At 37.9% G+C, this 27,005-nt stretch overlaps 1 protein-coding gene across 20 annotated transcripts in view; it reads right to left on the bottom strand.

The window, feature by feature from the left end:
• Window positions 1-18,063, bottom strand: part of USP47 (ubiquitin specific peptidase 47) — a 55,013-nt gene extending 36,950 nt beyond the window's left edge. For 3 of the 20 annotated variants that reach the window (XM_087950966.1, XM_087950979.1, XM_087950968.1), the window contains exons 1-6: window positions 17,463-17,761; window positions 10,327-10,386; window positions 4,397-4,600; window positions 3,181-3,288; window positions 2,335-2,473; window positions 181-277 (exon numbers count right to left, since the gene is read on the bottom strand). In XM_087950966.1, coding sequence (XP_087807092.1) covers window positions 181-277; window positions 2,335-2,473; window positions 3,181-3,288; window positions 4,397-4,600; window positions 10,327-10,386; window positions 17,463-17,501 — 647 coding nt within the window. In that variant the 5' untranslated portion in view covers window positions 17,502-17,761. Of the gene's footprint in view, window positions 1-180; window positions 278-2,334; window positions 2,474-3,174; window positions 3,289-4,396; window positions 4,601-10,326; window positions 10,387-17,098; window positions 17,379-17,462 lie in introns of those variants that run through there. The other 17 variants (XM_087950965.1, XM_087950967.1, XM_087950969.1 and 14 more) reach the window with 12 other exon arrangements.
• Window positions 18,064-27,005: the final 8,942 nt, after the last annotated feature.

Below are 27,005 nucleotides of genomic sequence, written 5' to 3'. Positions count from 1 at the left end.
TCAGAAGTATATCTATGAAGCTATTCTCAACAACAATAGTCAACATTAGAACACTGATTGATTGTAAACAATTATGTAATTAGGTGAAATAATTTGTTAATTGCAGCCGTTTCTCAAGTGTTTAACAAGATTTTCATCACCCAAGAAAAGGCAATAGCAAAATTAATGAAATCTACTTACCTATATAATGCATTTCTAAATTCAGGAGTCATATAAAGTGTTTGTAGAAGACTGTTCAAATAACAGGTCATTGCCTGATTTACTAGACCCACATATCCTAAAAAATAGTATAACATTAGTAATAATGCTCATCTTAAAAAAATAAGACTAAGATTTCAGAATTAATATTACGTCATTGAACATATTTATTATAATTTTATTGCAGATTTTCAAAATCAAAATTTTTGCTAATAATATCTACTCAGAACAACAGTACTTTAAAGTTTTATTGGATAGTCAAAAATACGTTTCTTCAGAATTCTGAAATATCATATTTTTCAGTATATAAGAAGCACTTTTCCCCGCCCCCAACAGTGGGTGGAAATGTCTGTGTGTCTTATACAGCAAATGTTGCCAAAGCCCACCCGATGGCCCCCACCCTTCGGCCTCTGCCTCCCAGCAATTTGCCTCCTTGCAACAAACAGCAAACAGCTTGGTCAGCTTCAGCACGGCCTGATTTAGCACAAACAGCTGGTTGTAGGTTGGATCTGCCTCCCAACTATCAGCTGTTTCAGGCTGCAGGGATCGCCATCGCCTATTGCCACCTCCACGCACCCCATTTTCAGCCTGTTCTGATCCCCGCTGCCTGGAACAGGACAAAAATGGGACGCGTGGAGGTGGCAATAGGCGATCCCTGCAGCCTGAAACAGCTGATCGTCAGGAGGTAGATCCAACCAACAATCAGCTGCTTGTGCTAAATCAGGCTGTACTGAAGCTGATCAGGCTGTTTGCTTTTTGCTGCAAGGAGGCAAATTGCTGGGAGGCAGAGACAGATTTTTTTTCTTGTTTTCCTCCCCCAAAGCTAGGGCCCTCTTATACTTCACTGTGTTATAGTCCGAAAAATACGGTACATATCAGGAGTAAAAACATGGCTTAAACAGAACTTCTGAATCAACTACAATATTCGGTTAGCATAACATATTAAACACCTTGTAATTTAGCAGTGCGACGTATCACTTCAATGCTATTTAATTACTTATCTTTATTTGCCCTGCAAACAACAATTTAGAAAAAATACTACATACTAGCAAATTTCATTTCCTTCTAGTATGATTGCATTTTAGAGGATTAGTTATTAGAATCTAATTATTAGATTTTCACCACAGTAAAGGTGAACTGCATAGGGGAGTATGAAAATGGATTGCTTCTAAGTAAGAATGATTACTCTATTAGTTAAATATTGAAAAATAATTTTGTGCTCAATTGTTCTTATCAGAAATAAACATCTGTATTTCATTAAATGGAACAAAATGAAAGCTTTTCCTATGACTAAGAGTGAGGCAGTGGTGGTATTCAGCAGGTTCTGACCAGTTCTGGAGAACCAGTAGCAGAAATTTTGAGTAGTTCGGAAAACCAGCAAATACCACTTCTGACTGGAGATTTTACAGTATCCTTCCCCTGCCACGCCCACCAAGCCACGCCCACAGAACCAGTAGTAAAAAAAATTGAATCCCACTACTGGAATGAGGGTTTTTTCCTCTTTAATAATAAAAAATTCCTAGTAGTTACAATAAGGATTAGATTTTTAGAGGTAAAAGTCAGTGATCAAATCACAAGGTTGTTAAGCAAATCCAATCAGCAAATAATGCTGGAAACTGGAAAATTGCAAATCATGGTCATATGACTTTTGAGCACAGCAATTAGTTGTTGGTTGTTCAGCACCCAAATGCAATTATGTAATTATGGGGTGGTGATTATGCAGTGGCGAGTAGATATTAACTTTTTAAAAGCCTATCATAGCTTTAAATGGTCATTAAATCAAAGATTACCTGTAACAATCTATAGGTGGAAAAAATAAACCACATCTCTGCCTAGGACTTGTTCTGTCACTTGTCCTTATGCATCTGCATAAGGAGTACTGCTCCTTCAGGCTCCCCCCACTTATGGCAACTCAAAAACAAGCATAGGAATGCTTTACGAGTTGAAACTTGACAGCAACTATAGTACCAGCAGTTCTGCAACCCTTATTCCTCATTCAAAATATTACACGAAGAGTGGGATTTACAACCTGTTCTCCTATACTTAAATTGTTCTAACACAATATTATAAGTTGTTTTAAGATAGTATTATAGTATTGCTATATCCAGTGGAAAAGGACAAAAGACATCTCCATACCTGTTTCTGATTTGCTCAAAATTGATGAATAAGAGTAATTCTGACTGACGTAATCACTGGAACAGCCAACTGAACCTTCTCTTGGTAGAGGACCTATAAATCTATCAGGATTGTGGTCATCTGATCCACCAGACTCCTCCTAAAACATTGGGTACATCTATTAATGTATCTTTCAAGTTTATAATTAACTAATGAAAAAAAGCCTATTAAAGAAAGTCCATGTTCTCACAAGACATTTCACATTAGGAATCCTATCCTTGGCATTACAGATAGTTTCAAACAAAGACACAAACAAAAAAAGGAAATGAGTTACAGAAGCAGATGGGGAACTGAGCGTAGAGTTAATCTAAGTAAGGATTGCAAGAAGTGCCTACGCTACTTTTCCTATCTGTAGAACTCCTAACACATGAGATAAAATATTTTGGTATTTTTTAAATAGAATGATTAGGCTTAATATTTCAAGAGCCAAAATAGATACCATGAGAGTACCAACAGAATTGCACATTCTTGATCTAGCTCTTTAGGTTCTACCTAAAATGCAGTACATAGCCAAAGTGTGCAAAACATTGCAGTTCTTGAATAACTCAACCCTGGGAACTTCTGTTTCAAGATCAGAACAAGCAGCTCCTATTTAATGAGTTCAATCTGAAATCACGTTATGCTGTTCCAACTGTATTAGAAATGTGTGCTCTGCAGTGCATGTTTGAAAATCAGACTGGTTTTGTTTCTTAGAAAAGATTCACTTAGTGACTATGAAAATCAAAGATAAGCATTAGAACACTCAGAACAAAAAATCTTCATGTGATAAAACACAGAAGCAGCAAATTAATATGTCGTTACCAATACCACTTGAGGTTGTTCTCCATCTTTATCTGTCAAATGCAGAAAATTCTTTTTCCCAGGCTCAAAACCAGCATCAACAACAGATTTATCACTCAAATAATCCAGTGGTGTCTACAGTAAATCAAATAAAAATGTTTATTTAATAGAATTGTTATTATACATTTTCCAAATTCAGGCGTAAGAAGAATAGCTGCATATTTCCTTTAACCCTATAGGAGTAATATAAATATACTAAAATATCACTGTCAATTAACACATTTTATGTTAAGCATAAATGAGACAGATAAAAAGAAAATTCATATTTCTCAAGATTCTGCCAAAATTTAATAACAACTTAAACATTTATTACAATATATGCTTGCCTGCCATTTAATTTATAATGATTATTTAATAAATCTCCTAATGACCTAAGTGCTAACATACTGAAATTTAAATACTAAAAATAAATTTCACAGGTATTACCGTAAAAAGTGAAGGATATCTAAGACCTTTAATGAGAAGGTAAAAGAATAAAACTACAGGCCAGAGCATTTAACTCATCAATTTCTAATTATTGTATGCTTTAACTATGTACATTGATATATCTAAGTATATCTAAGACCTTTAATGAGAAGGTAAAAGAATAAAACTACAGGCCAGAGCATTTAACTCATCAATTTCTAATTATTGTATGCTTTAACTATGTACATTGATTTTATTTTATTAAAAACAGAAAGATAAAAATGAATTAATGAATAAATAAATCTTTATTTTTTTTAAAGTTCATAAAAGATGTTGCAGGCTTTATATTATAGATAGATTTAACTCAGGGTATGCAACAGCTGAATTTAAGAAGATAATTGGCAGAAACTCATTTTAAAAGACAGATGTTTTCAATAGTTTGACTATTTTTAATGTCTTGATTTAAAAAAAAAAATCTAACGAACAGCACCGTTTGTTTCTTCACCTAAACTACTACAGGATTATTAAACGTTAGTTGTGTTTATAATCACATTAATGCTATTAATGTTATTTTTTATATATTACTTTATGAAAAACTTTCCACATCACATCCAAGCAGAGAAAATAAAAGAAGACAATCTTGAACAAAAAAAAGGATTATTAAGGGAAAACAAGTGCTAATATGAGAAATACCACAATAACGAACAAAAATATTGTACATCAGCCATTTAAAAGTATTCTATTAAAATGCCTAAAACTAGTAGGTATTTGTTTTTACCGTATTAGCAACATTGACTCCATTTCCCCAAATTAAATCAAATGTTCCATTAACATAGCCCACTTTGGAGGCTATATCTTCAAATAGCTTTTTTACTGGTGTGGAAGCTGGCAAATTCAATGTGATGCGCTCATTCACTGTCTTAGCATTGGTAGTATCTTGTATTATACAAAGCACTCGAAGTTCATCAGCAGCATTTTCAATCTGAAATGAAAGGAACAAAAAGATTACAAAAGTATGTTCTATTTTAGAAAGTCATGCAATTTCAGTTTTTAACACAGATGGAACACTAAAATGTAAGAAATTTAAACAAAATATATGAACATTTTTCAAAAACAGAAGAACATCAACAGATTCCCTTGAATACAGCTATTTGCTCCTAGTTGTTCTTGTTAAAATTATATCATCCAAACTCTAGAGCTTCAATTAGAATATGTTAACCAATTTTATACTATAAATTCCTATAAAACCTAATTTTTTATTTGATTATATTCAAAGACAGGAAATGTTGACTGGAACAGTATGCAGCTGCATAAATGCTTATTAAACGTAAACGTTATTTCATAGAATCTGCATAGCTAACTATCAAAACATACCTAGATGCAAATGAAAATGTAAATGAATTCTTTTAAGCAGTTTTTTCCACACACAGAATTAGTATAGGGGAAGCATATAAAATATATATTAAGAAGACACAAGCCAGAAATCAATACTGAACAAAATACAGAGTCATGCCTGCTGGCACAAAGATCCAAGCATAAACTGAGTTCATGACTATGACATGTTCAAATTAGCACAGACATTCTATATTAAAACACCATGCTGGATTAAGCTTCTAATTCAAAGAAAGATATTGCATAAGTTCCAAAACCATAGTAGTTGTGACAGTGGAAAATATTTTGTAATTGCTATGCCCGTGTTCTAAAAAACTGTTTTGTTGCTTTGTTAAACCAATTTAATTATTTAAATTAATTGCTTACAAAGCAATGATTTTTTTTGATTTTTTTTGTTAATTTAGCAACTGCATTTATGACTTGTAACAGTTTAAAAAATACAACCATTCTGACCAATTTTTTAGCATAACCACATTCTGAAATAGTGTAAATGAACTTGAGATAGTCGTATTTATTTCATTTATATGCCATTCATATTGTTGTCTAAGCAACTCTAAGCAATATCAAAACTTACCAGTATCACAAATCTTTTAAAATAAACTAGGCCTGCAGTTTAAACCAATCGAAACACAGCTAGATTTGCTATCTAATTACAGTCCATTAATATTAATATTTTCTATCTAATTACAGTCCAATAATATTTTTATTATTGCCTGATAATTCTATGCCAATAGAATTTCCGGTTCTGCAGCCTATCTGAAACTGACAGTATTACAGACTGTGGATCAAAACTTTACAGGCCTTACTTTACTTCTTAATATTTTGTTAGTCCAAAAACTGCTTGAGGTGGCTTGGATATCCCAAGACTCATACGCCCTAGAGATAAAAATCAACAAATATTTTTCTCTCCTTACTTCTAAACTTTTAATTTTGTGAATATTTCTTGTAGCTATTATTAATTATTCCACAACAAAGAGAAAAGAAAAAAATGACAAAAGATAGATCTAATTTGTATCCCTTGTTAAATATATTTTATATGAATTCAAAGAAGTAATGTTATTGATGGTTAATAGATTAGGTCCATAAGTTTTTAATTTACAAAAATGATAAGAAATGACATCTAAATTAACCAATTTACCAATTAGTTGAATAAAAATTTAAAACCTTTGAAAGAGAAGTAAAAATTTGTTGCAAAATTTTATAGGGGTTAGGAATTACAATAATCTTTGTTTCCAATTCAGGAGGTAAAAAAAAAAAATCATTCATCACATGATTATATACTCTCTATATTAATAGTATTGTACTAACAATGTATTAGAGTTTATCTAAGAGGCCTCCATTCCATCTATCTCCCAATGAGTGGGGACAGGACATGCAGCCTGCCCTTTCTGCTGTCTGTATTAGGCAGGCACATTCTATATGGATACATGTCTCAAAAATACCCAAGATTCAAATCATATATAGTTTTATAGATAATATCCAGTATCTTGAGTTGTATCTGCCAACAAAGTGGCAGCCATAAAATTGCTACAATAATATAATCCGGTTGAAATGGGTCTCACCTTCAAGCAGGCAGATGCATTTTGTGCCACATGAAGTTTTAAAGGTATCTTCAAAGGCAGTTCATGTACAAGGAACTGCAAAAATGCAACCAACAGGTAACAAGAGCCTAAATGAACATACCTAATTCATCTCATTCCAAGAGTAATGCATCTCTTGGCCACAACTTCCACCTGCCACTGTAGCAGGAGCTACAGGACAAGAAAGGGAGGAGAGGCCTTAGGTTGCAATGGAAATGATTTCCCTCTCGTGCAGAAGCTGATTTGCAATATGGGTGAACTGTGCTGGGATGAGAAAGTGTCTCCACCAACTGCCATTCCATCTCACCGGAATGAGGTTTTTCCACATCTAGTCCTTGAAGCCTCTAAACCAGTGGTCCCCAACCTTTTTTGTACCAGGGACCAGTTTCAAGCACAAACACTTTCTCAAGGACCGGGGGGGGGGGGAATCCGAGTTTGGTGGTTTGCTGGCAGACGTTTCATTACCTGACTAGGTAACATCTGATGTTGTTACCTAGTCGGGTAATAAAACGTCTGCCAGCAAACCACCAAGTTCAGGGAGCGCCTCAGCCCTGCCTCCCTCAGCCCCATCCCTCAGGTGTCTCCCTCCCTCCCTCAGGTGTCTGCCTCGTTCCTCTCTCAGTCGCTCTCTCGCTGCTCCACCAGCCCAGGAAGAAACTGATTCAAAGAAGCGGGGGGTGGCTTTTCCTGTCACCGCAGCTCCTCCGAAGCGCCCGTTTACCCCCCCCCGCCGCCCGCGGTTCAATCCACAGTGCTCCGTTCTTCCTGCCTGCCTGCCTTCTTCGTTTCGGAGCAGCTTCGCCTGAAAAAAAGGCGAAGCTGCTCCCAAACAACCAAACAGGCAGGCAGGCAGAACGGGGCACTGAATTGAACCGCGCGCGGGCAGGCGGGGTGGGGGTGAACGGGCGCTTTGGAGGCGCTGCGGCGACAGGAAAAGCCACCCCCCCGGCTTCTTTGAAGCAGTTTCTTCCTGTGCTGGTGGAGCAGCGAGAGAGCGACTGAGAGAGGAATGAGGCGGAGGAAACCGAAGCCGCTGAGCCAGAGCAGGACAGGCTTCGGTTGCTTCCTCCTCCCCTTCTCTCATTTGTGTCCTTGATCCCCGATCCCAGCAGCATTCACCGAAGCGAAGAAAGCCGCCATTTTTTTAAAAAAATTTCTTTGCGGCCCGGTACAGAGTGCTCCACGGACCGGTACCGGTCCGCGGCCCGGTGGTTGAGGACCCCTGCTCTAAACCACCCAGTCAACATTTTTTACCCAGGGAGATATAGGAGATAATCTACATTTTAATACCTTACATATGCCAATGGATGGCTTCTTCCATAAGCTTCATACAGATATCAATATAAGGGAGGGGGTGGAACTAGGAGCTCACCACAATGATTTTATCTCTCGTTCCATCTTACCTTCTGCAAAACTGCTCAGTGACCAAGGTGTAGAACCCTGCAGAAAAGTACTTCTAACCCCTAACCAATGCTGATATCTCAAGAACCTACCAATTTCCCACCCATGCTCAAATACTAAATCTTGAGTGAATATAAGTATTTTGCATCTATGTCATTCTGAAGAAAGATCACTTTCTTTTAATACCTTTTCTAAAAAGGAAAGATAAGGTAGAAGTTGTTTAAAGATGACTGGATGGAGTGGGAGCCTCTTAAGAAAGGAGTATACCACTGCCTCTTTGAAAATGTTCCATTTGAGAGACATTCACCATCTCTTGAATCCATCTTCTTGTGTCTTCTCTGGTTGAGCTAACGCGGGCAAGTATCCAACTCACTCAATGTAAGGTATCCCACTGTGAACCCTATTTCATCAAAACACAGATTGTTTTGAATAAAGCTGCTGGGCAGTAGCCTGCAGATGTAATAAGGATTGAGTAATAACAATGTTCTTCTGCCCTAACCACCATTTGTAGGCACAAATCTGGATTTATTTCATATTCATTTGCGTTTGTTCTTTTTCTCTGGTAGCATCATTCTAGGCATTTATTTTGTTGTTTCATATCTAGGAGCTACTCATTTTATCAAGGAGTAAGCCAAGATCAATGAATGCAGAGACCATTTGGAGGCAATGTTATTCAGAGGTTGACCAGGTACATAATCAAACTGTTCACTAAATCACTGGGAAATTCCCCAAACCTTCTTGGAGATTCCAAAGAATTTATAAGGAGAACCACTTTAAAAGTGCCTTTTTCCTTGCAGAGATGAATGGTGCTTACAATAAAAATGTTATCTGTCAATAACTGAAAACAGCATGAGAAACTAATTATTAAAAATCAGAACAGAAAACTAGACAGTGAGAAACCAAAAGACAAGGTTTTTAGATCCTACAGAACTAAGCAAGTGTACTTCTAAGTAAGTCAAATAATGTATCTTCACTGGGCTTAGAAACAAAAAAAATTAACTAAGACTTAACATTCCTATGCTCTTTCAAAAAAAAAAAGTAACACATCATCTAGAAAAAAGCCATTTTTGCCTGAAATTCCATGTTGTTTTATAATGATCAAGTAAGAGGATTCAAGGTTCTCTCTGAGAGTCTAATAACGCTATTCATGTAATTAGAAGATTATCAAAATGTTTAGTTTGAAATCAAAGATACATACAGAGACTTGCTGAAAAAAAAGGTACTCTCTCCTAGGCCCCTTTCTATTTTGTTCTTTCTGCTTAGGAAAGGCCACATTGCAACTAGAATGAAACTGAATTACACAAAAGACAAGAGGGAATTAAAAATTAAAACATGTATTTATTAAAAATTGATCACAGGATTACCTTTCAGAATGGGCAATTTCAGAATTATGTTCATTGTCATACTTCGTTTTTTTCTAATTTGAAATACTATGCTATGACACATTAAAGCTATTACTCTTCAGTAACAACATCTCATTACGAGTAGTCTTTGTTTAGTGACTGTTCAGTTATGAAAGTGATGAAATAGTAACTTTACAACCATTCCTCACATTTACAAACTCTACAAAGCAAAGTTGAAATGAGATCATAAGCACAGTCGCAATTTCACTTAGCAACCACTTTGCTTAACGAAAGAGTTGCTACTCCCAATTGTGATTGTTAAGTGAGAACTATCCTTAAAATATTTCAACCATAAAAAAATAGCACAGAAGAAGTTGAAAAAACTAATAAGTAAGAGAACTGCTCTTTTACTTTTACATATATATACCATGTCTATTCTACTGGTAGAAAAGTCCCGCATCCAATGGAAAGAGCAGAAGTATTTGTGTACCAAAATGTAAGTGTGAGCACTGTAACTTTTGGGAAAAGTTGAAATAAAATACACAAGATACTTTCATCAACTATTTCATATTTCACATTCATCAGTTAACTGAAACACAACTTAATATAAAAAAATAAAGCAAGCTGTTTTAACTAGAATTCCAAAAATGGTATTAGAGTAGTACCTTTGCTAAATTAATTGAAAACGGTGGAAATTTTTAAATTATCCAGAATACCTTAAGTTAGTATAGGTTTTGAAACTATAAGTTTCAAAGTTGAAGTCATGCAAATTATCATTCATTAGAATTTTCAAAACCATGCTTTTGATTTTTGTAGTCATTAAAATTAAGGCTTAGAGTTTCATATAAGATACCAAATCATCTTGCACTCTTAGAAATATATTAAAAATCAGTACTCTAGTGCATTTATAAACCATTTTATTTACTTGTGCACAGCACTAATTTCATGCTATCAAAACTGAACTCTTTTAAACATTCACTTTAACTAACTACCTGTGAAAATTTCTTCTTCATTTCATCAAATATATTCTGTCTGCATCTCCAAAGCATCTCCTAAGATATATAAACACAAAATAGTATGATTATGCTATCAAATGTTAACTTAAAAATTCAGCTTTTAAAGAAGCTAACCTTTAGTCAATGAAAGTATTTGTTTTCTCACACAAATGAATATTTAATATATATAAAAGAAGAAAAATTGTTATATAATAGGGTAGGTTACATAAGTATTTTATGTGTCTCCCCAAATGGGTCAGGAAAATCCCAAAATGTACTATCAAGCCTAGTATTTTATACATTTGAAAGAGTTTGGATAGCTTTCTGAACAATACAGAAGTAGTAATTAATTTGTCACCACCATCATAACTGAATGATCACTAAACAAGTCAACTGCTTCAGCAGACCTTCTGGAATAACCTTCAGTTCCCTCTGGAATCCAACCAGGTCCACTAATTGTCTGGAGTGGACTAATACAATAACTCCAGCCTCCCTGTAGGGAGGGGTGGGCAACACTGAGAACTGCAAATTCAGAACTGTGATATGACAATGATAGGGGAGAAATCAGTATCTCCCTCAAATCCTCAACACCTTGCTACTATTCAGACATAAATAAAAGGTCACATGTATGACCACTATTATACATTGGCCATGGCTGACTTGCTACAGGCCATGGCTGTCCCAGTGGCCATGACCTTCCAAGTCCACACCTATAGATGGCAAGGTGAAGTCCCTTAAGACCGTAAGTCTGAGGAACTCCACCACTAACCTGGAGTCAAGGAGATCATAAAGGAAGATTGCCACACAGCAAGGAAACTGGGAGAATAGCAATAATCCCAACTAAATCCTAGAGCTCAACCTAATAAATAGGGTCTCACACACAGTAATCTATTGGATAGTGTCCCTGGATGTCTCTCAAGTATTTTGGATGAGGACTGCCACTGCATCACCCCTATCCTGGGGTCTCAGCTGATTCCACATCCCAAACCTAACAGGGCATATCTCAGAAAAGGGAACCTCTCATTTTGGTCCTATCCTGATTTCAGTGATACACACAAGGTCAGTGCGCTTGAAGCAAAAATAGCACTACTCAAGCCATGGTTTGATGACTGTGTTAATACCAAAAAAGCTCTTGCTAACATTATAGGTTTATTTATCCAATATTATGTTGACAATTGCAGTGGACCTCCTCCAGAAGAAAAGATACTTACAAGCAACTTCTGGCATACAACAAAAAAGAAGCAATAAAAAATAATAGGACCCAACTCATTCGAGCAGTCAAATCCAATAGCTCATCCTCAATTTGGCATATCACATCAAGCTTCCAAAGAAAGTCATTCTCTGTGGTGGCTCCCTCTCTCTAGAACATCATTCCCACAGAGATTAGAACGGCCTCCATTCTAATATTCTTCCAGAAGGCACTGAAGACCTGGTTCTGCCAGTGGGCCTGGGGTACCCAGAGCGGCATGGAGACCATTAAATAGCTCGTGTGATCTACTGTCGCCTGGGCAGAGGGTGGGAAGTGGGGGATGATTTTGTTACATTGTACTATATTAATTTATTTGATTCTTTTTGTGAGTTTTTATTGTTTTAAATGTGGTTTTATATTCTGTAAGCCACCTTGAGTCGCCATGGGCGAATAAGGCAGCAATATAAATTAAATAAATAAATAAATATTATAAATGGACCTGCCCCCTCAACACAATCAACTTAAGTCTATGCAAGACACTTACAATGGAAATTCCAGGACTGGCTGGGAAAGGAAAATATAGTTACAGAAGAGTAAGCCTGCTTTAGGGAAGGCCAATCCACCATTTATTACTGCCTAGTACTCCTACATCTGCTTGATATCCTCCTGCAATATGTCTCTTTATCTTGCCTTCACAGTTTAAAGTAGCTTTTGATTTTGTATTCTGAACTATGGGAAAAACTGGGGAAACCTTCAATGTCAGATGCTTTTATATCTAATGCATATGCTACATAGTAATATATATGTATGTATGTATGTATGTATGTATGTATGTATGTATGTATATGTATGTTTTCTTAAGTTTTCGCGGGTACTTACATGTATGGTATTCAGCTTTGTTCGGGTATTTTCCCACATCATTATAGTTGTGCTTTTAAAGTTGTAGCAACGTTTCGGCAGAATCTCATCTGCCATCATCAGGCTTCTGACGAACACACATCTCTGTTCTACTCTACGCAGATGATGCAGTAATACATTTAATCTGCCATCCTTAAAATTCCTTAAGACATATACCTGTGACACTCATATTATTTCAAGCCAAGCCAACTACATAACTTCTTTATGGCCTCTTCTTCAACTTTGCACTATTTGTTCAATCCAAATGTCTAAGACTGGTTCTTCAAGCCCAAAAAGGTAAATAATGCCTCTCATATACTAGAGATAGACCTCATGAAAGTGGAAGCTACTGTGTGGGTGTACTCTTATCTGATAACCCAGGTGTTCTATTCAGCATGGGATGATTGGGAAGTGATTGGATCAAAGCACTCATTAAACAACTCACAATAGCAATTAAATATAGACACGTTCCAACCTTTATTGCCAGTGAATCCAACAGATACTTTGCCTCCCCATGACATACTTAACTCAAAATATTTAACCACTGGAGGGCCTTTACCCTGACGTGATGTCATGTTCTCCCTTCAGCTGTCCATGATATAGGAAGATTCCCTACCCAGAGAGATAATGTTCCTATGACTGGACACACAGAAACAACAAATAATGTGCTTCTCCAAGGTCTATTTTACAGACATTCATACTAGTCTCATCTCACCTTATCTTATGCATAAATGCATAAGGCACACAGGACAATTCTATTCCTCCCTGTGCTTTCATATATGAACCCCACTACAACATATGATTGATACTTGTTATATCAAGGTCTTTCTTTTTTTAATATATAGTGGTATTTCTTCTCAGAATTTGTTAAGCTTCAAAAAGAAATCAGTAATTTGCTTTCATTCACGTTGTGGAACAAGCATTCAAAGTTTAATACATGGGCTCTGAATGAATGCTTAGGAATTAATTACGTATGAATGTATTAAATAAAAGCATTCTTGGTTGTTATAATGTTTTTTACCATGTTTCTTAAGCAGTCATTAAAGGGAAAAAGGTATCATGCTCCATGTTTTTCTTGTCATCATTAAACAAATATGGAATAGTATTTTTCTTTCTTTTTTTCTATTTTCCAATATATAAATACTTTTAACACTAGGTTGTATTCATAAACACACATACTTGAAAAATAAACTCTGCTGAATTTAAAAATGTTTTTATAATTTGGCAATGAATTCATAAATTCAGATGTTATTTCTCAATAAACAAACATGATATTAATTTGAAAGCAAGATTACCTCAAATTAAGAAAACCAGAAAGATAAAATTATGTTAACACTATAAACTATTTCTTTATATTATTTATAGATAGATATAAGTAACTGATTTCTTCAAAATATATGATTTGGGAAAATTATTATTTCCTGTTTTCCCCAGAATCCTTTTCACAAAAAGAGAAAGCATTTTAAATCCTCATGGCTCATGCTGTTTAAATTGCTAGTCTAAATACTATCTTTTATAACTAGAAGTACAATGATAACAGCCAGACTGCCATTAATCATTCCAGCCTGGGCTAGTTATCTATAATTACTGCCAAACACTCCCTTTGCTTCTTGGACACCAAGTAATGCTGAACTATTATTCTTTTCACTCTCATTCAATAAATATCTGTGATCTATGTATGTCTAGATAACCATTACATATTATTAGGGTTCAAAACTTTATAGGCAGAGCTGTCCATTACTTTTAAAAATAAAACTGCTGCCAAAATAATGTCCTTGCTATCATTTAGTACACCATTGCCCAAGTTGGACATTTTCCAGGTGGGTGGACTTCAATTCTCTGAAGTCCCCAGCTAGCATAGTCACTGCTGAAAATTCTAGAAACTGAAGTGTATACACCTGGAATGAATCAAACGTCGGAAAAGATTGATTTAATACCAATGCATTGAATTAAGGTTTAAAGTAGAAAAATGCTGAATAATGCTGGCTAGGATTTAAGAAACAAACAATACTGCAACATCAAGATAAACAAGATGTAGCAATATTATGGTGGATAGGGTGGAATAACAGGAACATACTATTTACAGAAACAGCAATTTATGTGCTTTTTATGAAGTTAAGTATTTACATTAATGCCATAAAACAGATGTATTATACTGCATATGTTAGTAAATTTAGAATTAGGATTCCAGTACAGCAATTAATTGTGATTATATGCTGTGTCACTACCCAAATATTAAAGTCCCCTCCCCATTTCTCTCTGGTATAAAATAATTAAACATGACACTATTTTTACAGTAAAATTCACTTATTAAGCTGCCACACATCTGTATCAAAACCCAACGTAAGCATTTTGCATATTTGACACAATATACTACCGTGCAAGGGTATTGACAGTGTAAACTTAACTTATATCTTCTTTTGATGGTAACATATTTAGTCTAATGTACGAGTGATATCTACAGATGATTTAAAACTTTAAACTGCACAATTTTCTTTATTAACACATCTACCAATCTGAAATTTGCTTAGGGGAACTAGAATTTATGAATAACAAGATTTATTTATCAAATTTCTACTCCACACATCTCACCTAAGTGAATCTGGGCAGTTTACAAATAAAAAGATTAAATCAGGATAAATCAGCTTTCCTGAGAATTATATTTGTCTATACTGTCTATATGATAAAGTTGGAGAGGGAAAGTAAGCTGAGAGTCAGTTTGATGTAGTGGTTAAGCTGAGCTATAGGCCTCCCTTTGGTATAGAAACCTTCTGGGTAACTTTGGGTCAATCATTCTCTCTTCAGTTCAACACACTTTACAGGGTTATGTGTAGAAAATAGGCAAGGAATTTAGGTCCGTTTGTCACTTTGAGATTATCTAATATATTATATATCAAAAAGATAAAAATCTAATAATAAATGTTATTCAAAAATCTAATAATAAATGTACATCAATAAATGTAATTCAAATGTTATTCAAGTCATGTCCCACTCTTTGCAACTTCATGGATCATAGCATGTGATAGCATAGCATACAACCTCCCTTGTCCTCCACTGTCTTCCAGAGTTTACCCAAATTCATGTCGTCTCGATGACACTATCTAACCATCTGATTATAATATTACATATCAAATACAAAATGATAAAGTCTCAGAGCATAACGCGGTAAATTTAATTGTGGTTGAAAAGAAAGTGTGGATAATACCAGATGATGTAGAATAGCAGAGAGAGAATTGGAGAAGATCACAAAGTATCAAGATCTGAAAATCAAATTGGTAATTACAGTGGTTATTAGCAACAGTGCCATATCAAAAAATCTTGGATAGCACTTAGAAAATCTGTACACTGAAAAAATTTCCATAATTCAATTACCAAAGGTCACATGGCTTGGAACTGCATATATATTAGGTCAGTACATTATGACATTTTAGGTTCCTGGGAAGAATTCAATGTGAATGTAAAGCCAACACTGGCTAAAGAACTGGCAGCTGTGATTTCACATTGTTGCGTACAATAATAATAAATATCAGTTGTCTTCTCAAATGAACTTTCAAATCACAAGGGACAAGTATGAGAACCACTAAGCCTAAGCATATATTCTATAGGCCACAGAAGAAATCACAGTATCTTTTACTGTGCATAGTGATTCTATGGCAAACAAGTTGAATAGATAAGATTCCTTCCAAAGATAAAATTTGACAGCTACAGTTCTACCTGGAATGCTGCTGCGGTTGCCCGCTGCTTCTACTACTACAGTTCTGTTATGGTCTATCAAGTCTGATTCCCAGTGACTGCAGGAATAAGTCCATGCAGTTTTTTTCTGGCAACATTATCAGAAATAGCTTGCCAGTATCTTCTTCCTAGGGCTCAAAGATTATCTAGCTGGCTTCCGTGCCTAAAGCAGGAGGAAAACTCAAGGCTTCCCTGGTCTCTGAACTTCTAAGCCACCACCTTAACCACTACTACACCAATCTGACTCCAATCCTATTACTATACTACATCATCCAATTGTCAATAAAACTATCCATGATATAAAATCAATAACCTTAGCAGATAATAAACACTCACAAAATAAGTGCAATTTATAAGTCAATTAAAATAGCTTAAAGCTCATTTCAAGGACCCTGCCATAGCGTGGGAATGCTAGCAAGAAAACTCATTTTAATAGACGTGGTAGCAATCCCAAGATTATAACCCTACATTTAAAAAAATTATAAAAAATCCTATCGGCTCTAATTCACAAAACTCAGTTTTGAAAACTAACCGAAAAGAAGTTCCTCTTTCCAGCAGTCCTTCAACTTTTATCCACCCCTGCAAACCACCTGCGTGCAAAGAGAGCAGGCTTTACTTATTTTTATATTTTCCCCCCGGAGTTCTTAGTAAACATCATGGACCTTCCTTCTCAAGGATGCTTTCGATCTCTTTGGGGGCCGAAGCCAAAACCTGCAAAAAGATTTTGCGTCTAATAACTGCTCTCTCCCTATCAAAGCTGCGCCTTGAGGAGAAAAAAAAATTGGGGGGATTTCCCAAAGGTCTTCCTTGCCCCTCGCCCCAACTTAGCCTGAATGACAACCCTTCAAATCTCTGCTTACCCCCAGGCTTCCCGCGATTGACAACTCTTCTCCCATCACCCGCCACCCTGATCCTAAAACCCTCCGGCCCGCCGCCGCCGCTTGCCGAGACCTTCTTAAATCGTCCTTTCCCAGCGCCTCTGCCGCAGGGCCTTTCCAAAGCGGTTAGGCCGTTCCCTAAAGACGTCGCTCGCTGGAAACTACCCGCTTCTCTCTCCGCCCGACCTGCCGGGCTTTGCACCAAGACCGCCTCAACCACGGCCAGCTCGCTTGCAGCGAGGGATTCGCCTCCGCCTGGCGCTCCCTTTCTCCTAACCCGCACCCACCCCCAAAGGAGGCCTTCGCCGTCCGCCTCTTCGCGCTCCCGCCGGCTTCTCCAGCACAGGCAGGCAGAGGCGTCGCTTGGCCTCTCCTCTTTCGCCGCCCGCAGGCGCTTTGGCCCTGTCCGAAGAAGCGTGCGCGAAAGGAGCGCTCACCTCTTTAGGGACCAGCTGGTTGTCTTCGCTGGGCACCATGGCCAGTGGCGCAGCCAGCTTGGGGCCGGCGGGGGGCGGGGGAGGACTCGTGCGGGGAGTCGTCGTCAGCAAGAAGAACCTCCGGAGGAGGAGGAGGAGGAGGAAGACGTGGTGGAGGGAGAAGGCGGCGAGGGGTGTCGCGGGAGAGACATCCTCATGTTCCTCCCTCCGCTTTTCTCTTCTAACCGTCCTTTCCCTCTATCGCCCGTCCCCTACCCTTCCACTCAGCCAAGGCGCCCTCCCCGCCTCACGCCGTCTGCGCCAATCAATGGCAAAATGGCCGACGACAAGTTTCTCGCGAGAAGTCCGCCGGAGTCGTTTCTCACGGCTGCTCCGGTTCTGCCTCTCGCGACCGACCTCCCCCCCCTTCCTCCCCGTGCCTCAGCAGCTTCGCTGAAGCGTTCCGGCCTCTTCGGAGTAGGGCTAGCTCCGCTGCCGTGTAGGCGGCGGGAGGCGCTCTCTCTGGAAAAACAGAACAACACGGGCGAGTCGGCCTCGTTTGCTGATTAAATAAACGCGACGACATCTATCCCTCGAAAAAGCGCACAGTCTTTTTTTGAGGGGGGTGGGGGGTGGAGTTTCCTCCCTGTCCCTTTGACGCGCACGTTAGGATACCTACCAAAACTTCCATGTTGCACTGCACTCCAAGGAAAGCGCTGTGCGTGCTTTCAATGTGTTGCTCGGGATTAGTTTGCACTAATAATTAGAGGGTTAAATTATATGTACACATTTTTGAAGTGCAAGTAATCCGCTTTATTTAGCATTGACTGTTTAAATGGTACTATTACATGTTAACTTTTCGTACAGTAAAGGCTGGTCCTTTTAAAAACGTAATTGAGATAATGTTGTGGTTTTGCAAGCTCTAGCAGACCTATGTTTGTTTAATCACATGCATTGTAATTTCACCTTTAGTTCTGACCTGCCAAAAAGGTAAGGGAATCTGCTCCCAGGCATTATTATTATCTTTATTGTCAAGAGTACAATATGTGTACAATGAGATTGGCTGAGCGTCCTTCATGCACCCCCCCCCCCCAATACAACTCAGTGAGGATAGAAGTCCCTAACCCAGTCCAAATCTTATTACACAATGTGACCTTGTTGCACAACATATCGGCCCCGCAAGTCTATCATACTATGTTGACATGAAGTGATTTTCCGTTCGGAAGCCTGACAGCCCATGGGTAGCTGTTCTGTCTCCCCTTCCCTTTCCCCCCCAAAAGGTAAGGGATTATACACACACACAAACACAGACAGGCAAGCTGGCTTGAACTTCGCAGAGCAAATCCTCTGTAACTGATAACATTCTTGGCATCCCACTACGTTCTGCCTGCCAAGTCCAAACTGGCAGCAATTGTAAATCAAAGTCTTACTCACACAGAGGGAAATGGGTCTTTTATTTCACAAAGCACAAGACAGTCCACAAAACAATCGTTCTTCCAACATAGTCACAAAGTCTAAAGTAAGGTTAAACTTTGTCCTGTACAAAGTTTAAGGAGAAAGCACACCCACTTTTATCCCCTGTGGGTGACTCAGCCCACTCTCTGACCCTCCCACGCCTCCTACGTTGCTGCTCGTGTTTCTCCCTATGATGCTGCTTGGGGTCGAGCCAAGACTCCTCTTCACTCCCTGTGAGGGGCTGTTCTGACATGCCTTCCTTCTGATTCATCTCAGGCTGTTCCTCTCGGTTGTCTGATGAAACCTGAGGCATTACCAGAGAGGAAGGCATTGGCAGGGAGGAAGGTCCTAGGGAGGAAGACATTGCCAGGGAGGAAGGTCCTGGGGAGGAAGGCATTGCCAGTTCCTCCCCCTCACCTTCCAGATCCTCTTCCTCTGACAGCATAGGCTCGGGAGTTGGGGCCACAACAGGTAGCCCTCTTTCTTTCTTTCTTTCTTTCTTTCTTTCTTTCTTTCTTTCTTTCTTTCTTTCTTTCTTTCTTTCTTTCTTTCTTTCTTTCTTTCTTTTATAAACTGGGTTGTCCCAAAGGTGCTTTTTCAAGAGGCAATTGGACTTTCTTGTTTTTCTCTGAAGACGTTTCACTTCTCATCCAAGAAGCTGCTTCAGCTCTGACTGGATGGTGGGGTCAGAGCTGAAGAAGCTTCTTGGATGAGAAGTGAAATGTCTTCAAAGAAAAACAAGAAAAAGCACCTTTGGGACAACCATGACTTGGATGACTGAGAATGTCCATAGACATATAAACTGCGCTTATATAACAAGCTAATTCATAATAATTTTGTCCAGTCTTAATTGTATAATCTCAACCATTATGACTTGAGAAGCATTGTTTATAGTTTCAAATATTGTGCAAATATTTTTGCAATTTTGAATCCTTTGGGGTATTCTGTAATTGAGTTTCTAATTCCTTAATTTTTTGTTGTAATTTGTTTTGCTGGGTGTATTTTTCCTTATTCCTCTTGTCGTTATAAGAGATTGTTATACCTCTTATTACTGCCTTCATTGTATCCCAAATATTTTGTTTCATAGTTGCTCCATTATCATTTTCCTTTAAAAAATAGTTTAGTTCCTCCTGAGGTTTGTTGGTATATTCTTTTTCTCTTATTAACTGAGTATTTAACGTCCATCTTTTCTTGGGTTTTTCCCTACCCTTCCATATTATCTGAATTGTATTGTGATCTGCCCATTCATTGGGTAGAATTTCAATCCCTTTTATCTCATTTGCTATTTCCCCATTCATCCATGCCATATCAATTCGTGTCCATATTTGATGAGGATTTGAATAGAATGTAAATTGTTTTTCTTCAGGATGTAATCTTCTCCATATGTCAATCAAATTTAACTCCTTCATCATTTCCATGCATATTTTGGGAAGCTCTCTTTTTTCCCCTTTGTTCCTTCCCGTTACTGTGGTCTTTTTGATAATCAGCAATAGAATTAAAGTCCCCTATAATACAAATATTTCTTTTTTCCAATCCTACTATTTTTCCATAAAGATGCTTAAAAAACTCTGTTTGATCTCTATTCGGGGCGTAGATTACCACTAAGAGAATTGGGATGGCATTAATCCAGATCTGCAAAACCAGAGTTCTTCCCTCAGAATCCGACCATATTAAATCTGCTTTCAAATCCTCTTTAAGATATACTGCAATCCTTTTCTTTTTCCCCGTATCTGCTGGTGCGGTGAATAGCTTCCCTAATTTCGGACATTCTAAGTATTTTTCATCTGATTTCTTTATATGAGTTTCTTGTAGACATACTATATCAGCATTTTGTTTGATTAGTTTGGCTATTATCCTTTTTCTTTTTATTGTCGAGTTTAAACCATTTATATTAATTGATAGTAGTTTCTTTTCTTCTTCCATTTAATTAATTCTGTTTCGCTCTTTGTGTTGTAATGGCTCCGGTCTCTCCTTGTGCCTGAAGATGTGTCCTACTTTCTTCTCTCTCCTGATGTAGATGAGTATTTCCTTGATTTCCTAAAGTTCCATCTCTGTTCTTATGATAGCCTTGATCTTCCTGGGAGTTTGTTTCCAGTTCCTCCTTACTGCTCTTGGTCTTCCGGACCTACCAATCGCTCATAAAATTCCTGGGCCTTTTCCATGGAGTCTATTTTAATATTCCTTTCGTTCCAAAAAACTAACATCCCCTCTGGGATTAGCCATTTAAATACGATTCTTTTCTGATTTAGGTAAGCTGCTAAGAACTTGTAGTCTCATCTTTGTTCTCTTATTCTTCTTGGTATTTTTTTGAGAATCAAGACTTCTTTACCTTTATACGTGATTGTTTCATCTCTTGACATCCTATATATGATATCCTGGACACTCCTCGCAAATTGTATATGGACTTCTCTTGGGCATTTGTGGCATCTTGCATAATTAGTACTAATCCTGTAAACTTCATCAAACTCCCTTAAGATATCATCTTTATCCTTTTCCAATAGTCCAGCCAGTATTCCCGCCCTTAGTTGTTCCAGGTCTTCTTCTTTGGATTCCACTATATTTTGGAATCTCAAGTATGTAGCAGCCTTGTCCATCTCTAGGTAGACCAGTGAGTCCTCCATTTCTTTACTCACATTCTTTAATTCTTCATCTACCCTTTCTATTTTCCTTTCAGTTCGTTCTGTCCTTTTCTCTACCTCTTTTATTGTTGCTTCATTTTTCTCCAAGGCCTGTTGTAATAATCCAACTTTGTCCTCTACTTTGGAGATATCCGCTTTCATTTCTGCTTTTAATTTCCCCATCTCTTTTAGTTCATTGATATCTGCTCTTGTCTCATTATGGTTTTTCCTCATTGTTTCTTGCAGTTTCATCATCGATTCCTGTAAAGTCAGCAGAATTGATTGGATGTTAGCATTCGAGATGTTAGCTTGTTTCTCCACTGGTAATGTTTCTTCTATGGTTTTTTGTGCCATGGGCGAAGCTGTTGCTGATGTAGTTGTTAATGTCGGGGTGACCTTTCTTCCAGTTTTCAGAGCTGTAGTTGTTGTGGAAGTCATTTCTTTTAAGATTTGTTTTTGTTGTTGTAATATATTAATTATATTATCCCAAATTAACATTCAGTAATAGAATCTCTATATTAGGATTGACCGGTATCTAATTACTTAATCTATCTATCTGCTGGATAGCTGTACTCTTAGCTAATTACTGGAGTATATGTTCTTATAGATAAAAATATTATCACTGTATTATTTTAAATCCAAATTCCAAATCACATGTATAATTTTGTAAGGTCTCAATGCTCAGCCTCTATACATAACTTCACGTAATAATATATATATATAAATATTATATCCAAATCCAACTATATTTACATATTATAAATAAATATATGTATTATTTAACCTTATTTTAAATATTCTTAAACACAAACAGTATTACATTCGTCCCCAAGTGGATTAATTGTGATTGCACAATGAATTATAATATTAATATATAAAATCCTATAGTTATTAATTAAATAATACTTAATGTTCTTACTATTTTCCCTATATACCTAATCAAAGTATAACTATCACTATTATTAATAAATCAATTAAATCAGTTAATTCAATTATTTAACAATCAATTACAACAATCAATTTTCCTTTCCCCAGTGTACATATTATAAAGAGAGATTGAAGAAGGAGAGATAGTTCATCATAGCACTGGATGGTGGGGGAATAAAGAAAAAATGAGCAAATGTATACAGGAAAAAGGGAGTAAAGAAGGGGAAAAAGGAATTTTAAAGTAAGTTTTTAGCTTTCCGTCTCTAAGTTTAAGAGCTTACACTCCAAACGCACCGGAAGTGGGGAGGTAAGAAATGCTGAGTAGTGACTGTAATTACACAGTATCTCCACACATTCGGAAGCTTCCACTTTTACTTTTCGTCTTAGCGTTCCTAAGTTCAATTTTCCTGATTTTCTTCAGATGGAACCACCTCCTCAGTTAGATCAGTATACTCCCTGAAGGGCAGTTAAGTGGTTTATATCAGTTATATTGTTATGATAACTTCAGGGTTTCTAACTATTGCCTGTGGCGCCGCATTGTCTCTGTTCCGTCAGCTCCGATCTTCTTCACGTCTCCGATTTAATAAAGTCTTTCAGCATAAAAATTGAATGAACTTGTCCAAATCCTCCACACCTTCCAGTCACCTTCCAGCCGCTAGATTCCCTTCTATTATTATCGGTGTGGTATATCTCCCGACCTTGTAAACTTCCCTTTTTATTCATTATTGTCCTCTATCTTTCTTCTGTCTGCCAAGCCCCTTCACTTTCACTTGCCTCACATCCGCTTTTTGGCCGCTTCCTTTTAGGGCTCCGGACAGACACTTGTAACAGCCTTATAAAAGTCTATAGCATTCCAGTCATCCTCTCCGCTGCTAATTTTCTCTACCACACTCTTCACCAATGATCCCACAAACTGTCACTCACTCGCTTCTTTACATCGGTGGCAGTCCGGACTTCGGAGCTGCCATTGATAGGCGGCTGTTTCTTGCTTGTTGGGCTCTGGAGGGCTCCTCTTCACTGCAGGGGGGTTGCCTTCCCCACACTGCAACCCGAGTCTCCCCCATGCTGGCACGAATCTCTCCGGGACTCATGCACCCTCAAAGGATCGCATCAACTGCAAAAAGAGATTAACTGAAACCACGGACGGGCTTCTGCACCTCTGTTCATCCTTGCCTTACCACTGGAAGTCTATACCTGTTCAGCAGAACCTGAAATTAAATCAATAGATTTTAAACTGATCCTATGGCTCCAAAAAGCAATTTAGGATTTGGCAATTGTAAGCAATGCAAAAAAGCAGACAATGATTGTGTTTGAATATTTTAAGTTAAAAATGAGTAAGGACACAATAAAACTTTACAAAACAATTTATGATACCAAGAAAACTAACAATGTGGTTCTGCAATGTGGCTGAAAATAGGGAAAATCAGGTCAAACAGAAGTACTTTAAAACAACAAAATCATTCATGCTGGATTAGACATTCCATTTGGTTTAATCTAGAGCGAGTATCTGTGCATCTTGAAAGAAAATAATCATTTGTTTCTACATAAAAATACAACTTATATTCTTTAAATAATTTATTCTGCTTCTCAACTGAAAACAGTACTACACTAGTGCTTATCCACAAGAGAGGCATATTTTTGAAGGAAATTATATCTTCTCTTGGAGGATTTGAATTTACCAAGCAATCTTGTCGTGGAAGTCAATCAATAATTGATTCTGTATAATGCATCCAACAAGGTATAAATTTCTTTCTTTGTAACTGAATGATGCATAGCAAAGTGTGAAGTTTCTTAGTACCTTTCATGAACAATAAAGGTCCTTGTTTTCCAAGTCTAATAAGAGAAAGCTCAACTAATTGGAGAAGGGTGAACATAATCCCTCAGACAAGAGTACATACAACAAATGGAGAAGATTAAGTTGTTTTTGATCCATAGAGTGGAATATTTCCCTTGAGGCAGAGTTGTTGGAGCCAAATTCTTTTGTAGTCCTTTAGTCAGAATAAAAATCTAGAGTCCTGCAAACAAAAGAGTTAGTGATGAGTAGCAAAGCTGATGCAAATGTTTTGAGGTTATCCAGACCTGTATAATTCCTATAATTCAACCCGTGAGTTTAGAAAGTCTCACACTATCCCTCGTATTCACAAACACATGCATATACGTCCCCTTGGAAATGTTCTGGCCATGGCCATGGAGTGGGTCTTTGCAAGACCAACGGAGCTGTTACAGCAGAATGGGAATGAGTTATAAAACTAATTCTGATCTATATGTTCAACTCTTTCCCCAATGCTTCAACTCATTAAATTTCTTTGTGACCCCCCAAGTAGGCCATGACCAACAGTTTAAAAAGCCCCACACCTCCTAAATTTTGTGCCAAGGTAATTCCCTTCCCCAAAAGGCAATTATAAGACTTGTGTCTGTTCATTAGGCCATATCCCCTGGCATGACAGTTTGACATTTGACCACCTTCTTCTCGCCCCCACCCCCATATTTAGATGCTGAGATGTGAGAAGGGCAGCATAAGAAGCCTCAATGGCGCAGTGGTTAGAGTGCAGTAATATAGGCATTTCTGCTGACAGTTAGTTCCCTGCAATTTGTCAGTTCGAATCTCACCAGGCTCAAAATTGACTCAGCCTTCCATCCTTCCGAGGTGGGTAAAATGAGGACTCAAATTGTTGGGGAAAATATGCTGACTCTGTAAACCACTTAGAGAGGGCTGCAAAAGCACTATAAAGCAGTATATGTATAAGTGCTATTGCTATCTCCAATGACTATATAGGACAGTGGCCCCCAACCTTTTTTGTGCCGTGGCCCGGTACCGGCATCACAAAATCATCCGCGGCCCGGTACCGGCATCACAAAATCATCCGCGGCCCGGTACCAGCATCAACACGCATGGCAAGGCGAGCCGAGCGACCGGCCAGCCAGCCGTCCCCCGCTTCTCCCCGCCACCTTCAACTCCTCCTTTGTACCTGTGTCGATGGGCTTCGCGATGGCTTCGGGACGGTCGCTTGGCTCGCCTTGCCATGCGTGCTGAAAAAATCCTCACGCCTTAGTTTTGTTCGAAGCCGCCCCCCCCTCGATGAAACTAAGGCGCGAGGATTCTTTCAGCACCCAAACGCCGCTTTCTACCCGGAAAAGCTCACCGGAAGCACTTTTTCATCAAAACAAGATGGCGGCGCCCAGCAAACCGGCGGCCCAGTAGAAATTGTTCCACGGACCGGTACCGGTCCGGGGACCGGTGGTTGGGGACCCCTGATATAGGACATCCCACTCAATACTATCGTACTGTTACAGCAGAACTTATTTGAATATAATTTGCTCAAAACTTCTAGACTGCCAAAAAAAGATACCCATACATGGAGCAAATTGCTCAGTGATGATGAAAATAGTACAGTGAAGGATTATTATATTAATTTAATATGCCTCTATTTGAAAAAGCTCAATGACTTTAAAAAAAGATGTTGAGACTCTATAACAGGAATGTCAAACTGGTGGCCCACAGGCCAGATGCGTTACATGCAGGCCATGCCCACCCCAGCTCGGCAAAGGAAAAAACCATCACAATACATCACATGATGGCAACATGACGTGCCAAGTTTGACATCCATGATCCATAAAGAATGCAGAGAAGGGCCACAAGTCATTAGGGAACCGGAGGCTTAACCATATGAAGAACAGTTGCTGTAATTGAGTATGTCTCCTTTAATGAAAAGAAGGACTAGGGGTGACATGATAGCAATGTTCCAATATCTCAGGGGCTACCACAAAGAAGAGAGAGTCAAGCTATTTTCCAAAGCACTTGAGAGAAGGACAAGAAGCAATGGATGGAAACAAATCAAGGAGAGAAGCAATCTAGAACTAAGGAAAGATTTCATGACAGAACAATTATTCAGTGGAACAACTTGCCACCAGAAGTTGTGAATGCTCCAACACTAGAAGCTTTTAAGAAGAAATTCTGGGATATATTAGACCCTATTTTGCTTCATAGTATGATTAATTCAAACAATGGAACAGGTTTCAAATGATCAAATACTTTCTCATTTAAAACATTGAACTACATTCTGGAATTTTAAAGGGGATATTGACAATGTTCAACACTTAACAACATTTAGCATTTATTTAAGATACTCCGTGCAACATCTTGAAAGAAAACCAGATCCAGAAGATTCCCAAAATCTGTAAGAATGCTGAAAATTAGCAAGATTTAGATGTTTTGTCCCAATGCATTCTGAGCGTCAGGATTCCGGCAGTTATTCCAATTAACTGAGATTTGTCAACTTCCTGAGATCTGGACATTTTTTTTAAAAAAAAATAATGTTTTATTTTAAGATTAAATAAATGACAAGCCTATACACATCCCTCTGGCACTTCCCAGGACTCACTCCCCATTTTTTGAAAGGCACTTTTAATTAAAAATAATAATCATGGAAGTTGTAATGATGCAAAGAAAATTGCCAGCCTCTAGCATCATTTTATCTACAAAAATGTGTCTAGGTATCCACAGACTTCAAAACACAGTCTCACAGTTTGCTACTAAGAACTTTTAGCTTTGGGAAATGAAGTT

This window comes from Notechis scutatus, chromosome 1 (genome assembly GCF_049901735.1).
Source record: "Notechis scutatus isolate UNSWTSFEM ecotype Mainland chromosome 1, rNotScu1.2, whole genome shotgun sequence".
In the NCBI taxonomy this organism is placed as follows: Eukaryota; Metazoa; Chordata; class Lepidosauria; order Squamata; family Elapidae; genus Notechis; species Notechis scutatus.
The sequence above is the reverse complement of the archived record's forward strand: the minus strand, read 5'-3'. Positions and strand labels throughout refer to the sequence as shown.